This window comes from Seriola aureovittata, chromosome 19, assembly GCF_021018895.1.
Source record: "Seriola aureovittata isolate HTS-2021-v1 ecotype China chromosome 19, ASM2101889v1, whole genome shotgun sequence".
NCBI classification, from domain to species: domain Eukaryota; kingdom Metazoa; phylum Chordata; class Actinopteri; order Carangiformes; family Carangidae; genus Seriola; species Seriola aureovittata.
The window spans coordinates 1,622,807-1,633,910 of record NC_079382.1 but is presented as its reverse complement, the minus strand read 5'-3'; the positions used below and the strand labels follow the sequence as shown (position 1 = coordinate 1,633,910).

Genomic DNA, 11,104 nt, shown 5'->3' with positions numbered 1-11,104 from the left:
ACAATCACATTTTATTCATTTTTATTCAAAAAAAGACTTAACCATAGTGACAATAAAACAAAAGACGGCAATCTAAGAAGGCAATCTAAGGAAAAGTGCTGCAAATTATCTTAGGTTATAATTCCATGATGTTTCTATTCAGTGAATTTTCAATTCACTTTGAAATGAGACGATATCTACCACCGACCTAGAGTGTTTCCTCTTTCTTACAATTTTTTGATCTGGATGATATTTAGAAGCCTGAGCAGGTGAAAGCATCCAGAGAAAAACATATAACATAATATATTTTTTTGGTGTAACATAAATATATATTTGCTCCTTTCTTATTCCTTGATTTAACTTGTGTAGCTGTTTTCTTTTAGATTGGTCCATAAAACAGAACAGATGGCCCAAAACAGTTTATAGAAGCAGAAATGTCATCACCTGGTAAAGTGATCAGTGATCTGTTGATATCAGTCAGTCACCGTCAACCACAAACTGTATGTATTGAGGTTTTTTTGTATTTGGGAATGTGAGCCAGGTCAGACCGCACACTCTTGTATGAATACAAACACACACACACACCCTCATGGCCCTGAGCTCTGAGTGTGAACTGAGCCTCTCAGGTTATTTTGGGGGTCAGCTGTCGTTTGTCCCGTCAGCATGACCCTCCTCCTCCTCCTCCTCTTCCTCCTCCTCCTCTTTCCTTCCTCTGCCTTGCTCTGTCTCTTCTTCACCTCCTCTCCTTTACTCCACTGATCCTGGTAAGACTAATTTCATTCTCTCCTCTCTCTGAAATGTTTTACTGAAGTGTTTCTTTTCATGTTTGTAAAACTGTATCTGCAGAGGTGTCACTTTTTTCTGTCTCTGTGCTTCGGCTCATTTCCTTTAGTCAACGGGTTTAGGGGGGGTGGGAAACTTTTTTTCATTTTTCAGGCACTGAATTGACCTTCTAGTAGGTTTTTGTGGATACTGATATGCTAATGTACTCATTTGTTTCACTGTTTGATATTAATGTTCTAACACTCAATATAAAAACACATGGAAGGTTTCCATCATGGCCGCCATGGCACAATAAGATGCTTTGTCACTGTCAGTGCCTGTAAGTCTTTAAATATCCTGCCTTGTCACTGTGTCCTAAGATTCCAAGGCTTTCAGATGCACTGCGAATAAAAATCATTATTAAAATAATTTGATTTGAATACTAATTTTTTTTACACTTGATGGTACTGTGTATAGTTGCTTATGGCAGGAAGTTGACAGAAAAAAATTTATACAAAAATGACACTAAAACTGAGTCAAGACGTGGTTAAACTCAAAGTGTTACGTGTGTGAGGATTTTAATTTTATGAATTTTTGTAAAATTTTAATGTTTGTGTTCATTTTATCACTGTCCTTGCTTCAGTTAGATATATCGATTGTTCACTTTTTGGCCTCATTTGTGAGTCATCTCCATCTTGGTGTAAAACTCATTAACTTTCTGGTTTTAGAAATAATAACAATCTTTGTTTCACTTGATTCCACCTTCACCAGTCATGAATCCTCGTTGTTGTTTAGCTGTGTCATTTATTTCAGCTCAACCTGACCACATGTTGTTACATTGGAAAGTATGGACATGGAGAGTGGAAAAATACAGTAGATATGAAATATCTATGTAAAACCTAATTTGAAGGATAGGAAGATAAATTCTTGGAGTTACAAACATTACGTTTTAGCAGACAACAGTGATCCAAAACTGGTGACTGTCACAACTTTTTTAGCATCAGTATTTCTATATTAATTTAGTTTTTATTCTAATTAGATAAACTGGATGAAACTTATTTTACTTTACTTTTATTTGTTTTTGCGATTGTGATTTGGTGACTTCAAACATCAGGTTGTTTCCATGATTTTGTCCAAAGTCTGTTGTTATGCTTCAGGGTTTGGACACACATTTGGATTTTATATACTCATCGAGTAAAAATATTAGCATGAGTTGTTTATGTTGATGTGGTCAACAGCTTGAAATCCAGGGGGCGGGACTGTGATACCACTGTGGGTGGAGCCTAGTAGGGTATGGGGTTGTACAGCAAGGGGTGGTGTGTGATATGACAGCAGATAAAGGGACAAAGTAGCTGAAGTTACATAAACACAATGTCCCATGTTATGTATAGTATGTGTGTGTGTGTGTGTGTGTGTGTGTGTGTGTGTGTGTGTCTGCGTCTGTAACAGGCAGTTCTACCATATTTGGATGCTCTCAGAATAGACAAGACCACAACAGGTGTTGTCTGAAGTGTGTCTGAAGTGTGTGTGTGTGTGTGTGTGTGTGTGTGTGTGTGTGTGTGTGTGTGTGTGTGTGTGTGTGTGTGTGTGTGAGAGAGAGAGAGAGAGAGAGTGGGGGTTTGCTGGCTCATATGGCTAATTTTAACTCGACAGATAACGGTGGCAGCCGCCATTGCAACAGAGCTGTGAGGATAAACAGCTACTGGACAGACTGAATATATTCCACAGGAACAGACACACACACACACACACACACACACACACACACACACACACAGATTTGCTAGACAAAAAGCTTCTCTTTCTTCAGATTCAGAAATACCAAAAGCAACCGTGTAATTATCCATGAAGGTTGTGAATAAAGTTACAGTCATCACATTGTTTGCGGCAAATGAACACTTTACTGTCAAACCAGATTTTTTGTTGAGCATGACAGAGCTGACATCCATCCACAGAAGCTGTGTGCATAAAATCAGAGAGGCTGCTGGGATGCCTGCAGCACCACAGGAGTTTAGAGGCTTAGTCTGTTCCTACATTTGAATCCATGTCCTTTTAATTACATGGCAGACATGCTGTGATCTATCACAGCCAACCCTCTTGAATCTGCAGAGATTCTTTGACTCAGAGTTGAACCAACCCAAACGAATGGACCCAAGCTTCGGTAAAAGCAGATTAAATCTCAGTCAGAATTGTGAAGGAAAAGACGTTATAAATCCCTCTCTTCATTATTTCCAGAACACTGAGGATGGAGACGTCGGTGAAAACAGCAAAGGTGCTGGTGCCCCCCCAGCCTGACGTGGCTTCCTTGAACAACGAGAACACAGAAGGCGAGGCGGCGAGGCCTGCTGCCCGCGGCTCCTCCTCTGACCTCTGTGACCCCATGCTGGAGTTCAGCAGACGGCTGGAGGACATCCTCAGCACCCACGGCTCAGCAGCCAGCCTCCTGGACAAACAGGTGGGTCAAGAACCAGCGTTCACACCAAACTGTTGCTCCATAGTTTTCTAGCTGCTGTTGATGTATGGGAGTGTAAATGCAAATAAAGTTGTGTATTGTTTTGAATGTATCAGAGTGTGGTAGAGGCAGAGATGGAGAAGATGAAGGAGGAGGCAAAAGATGACGTCACAGTTACCACGGAGACAGGTGAGACCGGAAAATGCAAAGTGTTCTCTGTGGACTGAGGCTTTGGTACTTTCACAGTATTAATATAAAACCTAGACCTGCTTTATAATCAAACAACACATGGACAGAGACCTTTAGACTGTATGGAGTGAAAACCGAAAAAAATAAATAGCCTATATAATAATACTGACTTATATTATTACATATATTACAGAGTAAGGAATGACACAAGGTATTACAAGAAATTATCTGTCACTATGTCATTTTTTATGACTTCCACTCTCTCTCTCTTTCTCTACAGACGTCTCTCTTGTCATGCAGAGTCTGAAGAACCTGAAACTGGAAGATGTGATGAGGAAATATGCTGAGCTGGTGAGAATCAATCTTGTTCCTCACTATGATATGTATTAAGTTTTATAAAAAGTGTTTGACTCCCAACACAGTGGTCCCCAAACTGTGGGCCACAAAGGTATCACAAGAGGTCTGACAAATTATTTGCAAAACAGTAGAGTTTTGATGCAAACATGTATTTATAAAAAATATGTATGTAACTAATGTGTTTAATTGTTTGAAAGCGAAATTGTCTTAAAATTCCTTTCATTGTTTTTTTTTTCCTGTATTAAGGCCTATCAATGTGATAAACCAATGATACGAACTGTTATGTCATCGCTGGCCGGACAGCATCTTAAAACTTGTTCGCTAAAACATTACATCCAAAACTGGAGGATGAAAATGGATAGCTGCTTTGTAATAGGAAGGATCAAAAAGGAAAGAAAGAATTGGCTTCTCTTGGTTTCAGTTCAGTCCTGATTATTTGATTGTTATTATTAAAATAAAAAGTGCTCTGAGAGGGTATGGTCTCCGTATTGTGATGTGATTTTCAAGTGGGCTATGAGTTGGAAAAGGTTCTATACCCACACATGTAGTTTCAGATACTAATAATCTTGTCATATATAGTGATTATCGCCATAACACAGCGGAAACAAACCTGTCACCTTCCGTGTCTGTGTGTGTGTGTGTGTGTGTGTGTGTGTGTGTGTGTGTGTGTTTGTGCAGGCGGCCCTGCGGTGCTGTGATGAGAAGAAGCTGTGTGTTCTGCAGCAGAAGTTGTCCGTCCTGCTGGAGGACAGGCAGCAGCTGCAGGCCGAGCGTCGCAGCAGCGTCGCAGCTCGCAGCAAACTGGAGAGTCTGTGCTGGGAGCTGCAGTCTCACTACAGCACACTGAGGGTATGTGCAGAGGACCAACAGACTAATGATAGGTGTTGGCAGCAGCTATAAGAAACATAAGACACTGATTCTAATATATAGGAGGAGACCCTCCAGCGCTGCAGGGAGGATGAGGAGAAGAGGAAGGAGATCACCAGCCACTTCCAGAAGACGCTGACAGAAATCCAGGCTCAGATCGAGCAGCACAGCACCCGGAACGACAAGCTGTGCAGTGAAAACGCCAACCTGACCGACAAACTGGAGAGCCTCATGAACCAGTGTGAGCTGAGGGAGGAGGTAAGGTCAAAGGTCAACATAATGGAGTTTTACAGATCATAACAGGTCATTAATAAGAACAACTTGTGGGTTTCTACTCAAGTAAGGTAAAATGATGTTATGTTATATTTATATATATTAATTAACAAATTAATAGTGGTTACTGTACAATATGGCAAATAAGTCTTTAAACTATACACAACTTTTACAATACATTGTAAATATAAAATGTAAAGTATTGCAAAAGTAATGAATATATTGTATACTGTACACTGGATATAGTTATACTATATCAACTGAATAGCTTTGGGTTTTGGTCTTTAATTGGACAAAACCAAACCAAACAAATCATTTAATTTTTTAAAACTTAATGATAGATTATACAATAAAGACATCTTTCTGCAGAGTTTGGAGAAGATCAACAAGCACCGCGACCTGCAACACAAACTGACTGAAGCCAAACTGCAGCAGGCCAACGCTCTGCTGGCTGAGGCCGAGGAGAAACACAAGAGAGAGAAGGAATATGTGAGTAAAAACAAACTGAGATGTCCACTGAAAACATCCAGACATCTCATTCAGACAGTCACTTATAATAATAATAATAATTCAGTGACAACAGCAGTCTTATATCCTCTACGTTTCAGTGCACACTGTTATCATCCAAACATGATGACGAGTTTTTAAAGGTCCCATATTTTACAGTTTTCTAGTGTTTTAATTTAACTGTCGATCCATAAGAAGATATTTTTGTGGTTTTGAGAACCAAAAACCATCTGAAGGTAGTTTTACATCTCCTCTCTCAGGCTTCTCTCTGGAGCTCTCATAACAACAGGTTAGTGAGCCAATCAGAAGAGAAGGGTCTCTTTTCTGATTGGTTCACTGTTTTCTGAGTGATAGAATAAAACTATGACAGATTTCAGGTAAAACACTCAGAGAAACCAAATCCTGCAAGGCTGGATAGTGGGTCTGGGTGGGCGGGGCTTGGGGCATGGCTGAGAGCAGTTACTGTTTTATTGTGACATCACAAAGTTCCAGAAGTCCCGACGGCTGGTTTTAAGGCTCAGTTTCTGAATACAGTCTGTGTGCATTTCTCTGTGGACTGAGCGATTTGATACTTTCACATATAGAACCTACACCTGCTTTATAATGAAATAACACATGTTTTTGATAAACTGACGATGTAATCGAGGAATATCGTGTGCTATTACTGCTTTAATGTAGCAGTGAACATTTACTATCATTCACATTGATTATTATCGTTATTATTAATTGTCAGTTATTCAACTGTATTCTTTTCACATATTCTGCATGTGCCTTATTCTGAACTGACTGTGAAGCTTGTAAGAATTAGAATTAAAGTTTCTTCATCCATGTTAAATATTATTTGTATTATTTTCTCATAACACATTAACAGTAACACCCAATGTATCACGGCCACTCAGATTGACTGTCTATTGTCTCTGTCACTGTAGTTGCTTAGGGAGGCTATTGACAAAACAAAGAAATGCTTCGCTATGAAGGAGCAGGAGCTGACCATGAAGAAGAAGGTAAAGAACCATCTGTAATGTGTCTCTGTCTGTTCTCTTCTAACCAGTTACTGATTCAGGCTGCTGAGTGGAAACTGCAGGCTCAGACACTCAGAGAGCAGGGGACTGTCATGCAGGCGCAGGTGAATATTCACTGACCAAATTATCATACTGACCATGAGGACAGGTAGCACACACCTGGCAGCAGAAGGTCAGGTTACTATACGTCTTGCAGAAAGACGTATACATCTCAAAATTTTAAACTTTAAAATTTAAAATTGCACTTATTTGATGTATTTAGTTATCTGATTTTGAATATACTCTATAGATTCACATTCCCACACTGCCAGGAATTAAGTTCTAGTAAAATCAACAAGAAAAATCAATGTAGAACTCCACACAGATTAAAAAAGTTGTTTAAATAAACTGTCCTTATCTCTACTGTCCACCAAAAACCAAACTTCATGCAGTTTTCTGATCAGTAATAGTGGAAGTCCGACCTATTTGCATAAACCTATTTGCATAAATAAATTAAATGTGAGTCCCACCAAAAAAAAATAAATAAAATGCATAAACGCAAAACTGCAGAAGCCAAGAAAGGCCATAATTGTAAATATGTTTTTATCCCATTATCTTGAGATAATGGGATAAAAAAAAATGCTCCAATGCAAAGGTTTGTTATCCTGTTATCTCGAGAAAATAAAGCTCTGTCATCTTGAGATTACAGGATAAAAAAATATTTGCGAGTATGGCCTTTCCCAGCTTCCATACGAACAACACATTAGGACTGAAGTGTTCTTTCATGCTGAGGCTACTTGATAAAAAAAGTTCAGATAAAAACTTTGTGGTTCTGCGATTTAAAGAACCATGACAAGCCTGTGATGTAAAAAGGGTTTTTGCAGGAAGTAATGTGAACCAAAATATTTGGTCTTGAAAATTGAGATAATGGTTCATGTAGAAACAAGAATTGACTGAACCATCAAGACTTTCCTCTGTTTCAATTTTAACATGTCAAGGGTTTGAAATGAGCATTAAGTTGGTCTCCCTCATTTGTCATACTGAATGTAAAGACATGCATGTATGAATGATTAATAGCCTCCAGCAGTGTGTACGGCTCATAATTAATGGCTGATGCAACTTGTAATTCATCACTTAGAAGCCTGGTCATTATCTAATTCCCCATGTTTCCCCATATTTAGAGAAAAAAAAATTAAGTATAACATTATAATGAGTCAGTTTAGGTCTGTAGAATGATCATAGTGAACTTCAGTGATTTTTCTGGTCTTTTGTTCCTGGTCAGCCTCAAGGATACAGGAATAGGATGCACTATAAAAAAAATGCAAATGCAAGCTTCCATGTTGCCATGAAACTGTAACTAAACTGATTTATTGTTGAATAGCTCAGAGTTTACTCAGTTAATTGCTCTAAATTCACACATTTGATGGCTGTTATTCAAAAGATTGAACATTTGCTGTACTTAAAAAAAAAAAAAAAAAAAGAACCTGATTTGAATATGATTCTCATGTTGTCTCAGTGTGACTGACCTATCTTTTCATCTGTCCACAGCTGACCCTCTATGCCCAGAAGTTCGATGAGTTTCAGGCGACACTGGCCAAAAGCAATGAAATCTACGTCCGCTTTAAAAAGGAGATGGATAATGTAGGTGGTGAACATAATTAATCAGTATATGAGCCTTTATTGTGGTAAAAAAAAAAGACTTTTAGGTGCCTCAGAGAATAAATGGTTATTGATGGAACTAGTTTTGTGGAATCATCATCACACAACACAACACTAAACTTAACACACCAAAATATGGAAAAGTGCTTGTGTGTTTCATTTAGTTACATGTCTTGAGTTTTCTACAATCTTAGAATATCATTTTGAACTTTTGTGTTTTTCAAGTCCCGCCACCACGATTGTCTGACCTTTTTTAAACTCTTTCCTTTTTAGATGTCAGCCAAGATGAAGAAAGTGGAGAAAGAGTCGAACCTGTGGAAGACAAGGTTTGAAAACTGCAACAAGGCTTTGACTGACATGATTGAAGAGGTATGTTGATGATGTTCCCTTGTCGGTCTGAACTTTCTCTTGAGCGTTCAGGAGTTTTGTCCCTAGCAACCATCGTAATCTGATAACTGTGTTGCAGACTGCTGAGCTGTTACCTTTATAAACATTGCTTGTATAGGTTAGTTTTGTACGGAACTGAACTTATTAGTCTGAACGAGCAACAGACTGAAATAACTACTCAGCTGAAGACAGTCTGGAACCAAAATACAACAAAACAACAAAGTGATTAAAATCCTTTGAAATTAATTTAAAATTATTCAAACTAGCAACGTTATTCCTAATTTCTACTATCTTTTCAGAATTGTTCATTCCAAATAGAGTGCCACAGGAATGAGCCCTAAAACTTTGAAAGTGGTTAGCATTTTCAGACTTTCGGTTCCTTCATCCCAGGGGTCTATGGGTTTTTTTTAAATGGATTTTTGGATACTGTTCTGTGGTTAACACAAGCTCATGACATTTTCAAGTTTCACTTCAGTAAATACCCCAGTCCTGATTTCTCTAAGCTTTTTTTCTCTTAAAAAGGCCAGTTGCTAATGAGTGTCTAAATGACATGACATGTGGTTGTTGGGGACGTTCAATGTCTGAGGATCAGAAAATTACAACAATACCACATTTGAGAGGCGAATACTGAATAAATAATGTACTTTTCAGATTTCATTCTCATCATATCCCACTTTCTTCACTTCTCATTTTCTCCATCCCTTGTTCTTGTATTCCAGAGAACAGAGAAAGGCAGAGAGTACGAACTGTTTGTCCTGAAGATTCATAAGCTGGAGAAGCTGTGTCATGTCCTGCAGGATGAGAGGAAAATCCTCTATGCCAAGATCAAAGAAGTTCGCCGAACTAACTCAATCGTCCCATTAAACGTCTTCGGCAGCTCTGACTTCTGTGATGTCCCTGGCTCAGAGGATGCTGACAAATCTGCCCCCCTGAAGCCTGTGGAGGTCCAGGAGCTGGAGAAAGAGGACCCGGTCCTGACAGAGGACATGGCTCGTCTAAGGGAGGAGCAGGCCAGGCTGCAGGAGTTCGCCGATTCCCTTTTGACCACACCTGTCGATGACGATGACGAAGACAACAATGGTGACGCAGACCTCGAAGAAGACGCGGTGGCTTCTGCGTTTGTCCACTTCAAAGCCGGACCTCAGGTCAAGAAGGAGCCTGTTTCAGTCCCTGAGCAGGTGGTAGGTGTAAAATCAGAGGTGGCAGAAACCGATCTCCCACAGCCAGATAAAGTTGAGGAGGTTCAAAAGCCAGAAGCTCCCAAAACTGAGGAGAAGACTTCTGAAATGATACCAGCAGACCCACAACCAGAAGCAGTAAAAGTCCAAACACAAGCTGAGGTCAAAGAGGTGCAACAGGTCAAAGCAGAGGGAGGGATCCAGCAGCTGCCTTCTGAACAGGAACCAACACCAAAAGCAGAGAAAGTTGAGATTGATCCACCGACTGAAATCTTGAAGGAGCCTAGTGAGGTCAAACCAGTGGTCCCAGCAGAAGATGAGAAGTTCAAGCAGCAGCAGCAGCAGCCGGCTGAACCAGTGCAGGCATCTGAAGAAGCACCAGAAACCTCAGCTCCACCCTCTGAAAACACACCAAAAACAGCTGAACCCTCCAATGCCGACTCCTTAAAGAAGCAGGCACCAAAGAAAAAGAAGAAGAAGGGCGGCAAGAATTCCAGCTAAAGTTTAGGCTATGCAGGTGTGTGTGTGTGTGTGGTGTTATTTTGGGATAGTGTGTGTGGGTAACTGAAATTATTTGGTGCCTTAGCGCCTTTTGTAAAGGTTCAAATCTTTAGTTTGTCCCAACTGGTGTAGTGGATGTGTTCTCCCACCATTTTCTGAAGTTTCAGTATCACCAGATGAGGACAGACAAATAAACTGACTGTATTTTACAGTTTCATTGTCTGAATAAAGACTTAGTTTGGCCTGTCTGGTGGGGGTTGAAAGGTCATACTGACAGGAATGTTCAGCACTAACAAAACTGCCTTAAAGAGTAGGCCTAAATGTTTTTGTCCCATGTCAAGAAAAATGTCAAAACAAAATCATAAGCTGGTATCTATGCCAATCAACAGGCTGTGTCTCTTTTAAACTAAAAATCACAAAGCATTACCAAAACTCCAATAAAGTGATTCTTTGACAATTTGACCTTTCTTGGGTACACTTCTATTTCATTTTATTTTAATCTATTTTTATCCAGTTGTTTGAATGTTTACATCCAAATAATCCAAGATTTGTGGCAGCTTGAATATCAACACTTCTTTCCCTGGCCCCTGAGGCTGAAATCATGGTACTCTAGATACTGTACAAGTTAATGTGCCTGCGGGTCTATGCAGAGAAGAACTGTGTAATATATTTATCAGTGATGGCTGTTATTTTGGGCCATGTGGGAGCTGACAGGCACGCATCTCAAATCTCATTAATGCTACACAAGAAGTCTTTGCAAATATAACAGACACACGGTCGCTCACATGCAGCCTGGAGAGGCCTGTTTCAGCCTCGAGTGTAAGGACCATCACCCTCTAACTTTGACCTAAACAGTCCTTGTGATGACCAGACAAAATGACAAAAGAGATGGCAGTACACACAAACACACATACACACACACACACACACACACACACTATAATGTGGCCTACCAGTTTGGTCCATAACCAACATAACCAAAAAGGTCAGAG

At 39.7% G+C, this 11,104-nt stretch overlaps 1 protein-coding gene across 3 annotated transcripts; it reads left to right on the top strand.

Annotated features, from left to right (window-relative positions):
- The first annotated feature begins 577 nt into the window (after positions 1 to 577).
- txlnba (taxilin beta a) lies at positions 578 to 10,574 on the top strand. 3 transcript variants are annotated; one of them, XM_056405117.1, is made up of 11 exons: positions 578 to 743; positions 2,977 to 3,196; positions 3,310 to 3,382; positions 3,663 to 3,733; positions 4,418 to 4,588; positions 4,670 to 4,864; positions 5,249 to 5,368; positions 6,438 to 6,512; positions 7,936 to 8,028; positions 8,320 to 8,415; positions 9,153 to 10,574. In XM_056405117.1, exons 2-11 carry the CDS (start codon positions 2,987 to 2,989, stop codon positions 10,110 to 10,112), a joined length of 2,064 nt encoding a protein of 687 aa, XP_056261092.1. In that variant the 5' UTR covers positions 578 to 743; positions 2,977 to 2,986; the 3' UTR covers positions 10,113 to 10,574. The 3 variants fall into 3 exon arrangements, with proteins under 3 accessions (XP_056261092.1, XP_056261091.1, XP_056261093.1); XM_056405116.1 differs by lacking the exon at positions 6,438 to 6,512 and adding an exon at positions 6,316 to 6,390 and having other exon boundaries at positions 579 to 743; XM_056405118.1 differs by lacking the exons at positions 578 to 743; positions 6,438 to 6,512 and adding exons at positions 2,882 to 2,902; positions 6,316 to 6,390.
- Positions 10,575 to 11,104: the final 530 nt, after the last annotated feature.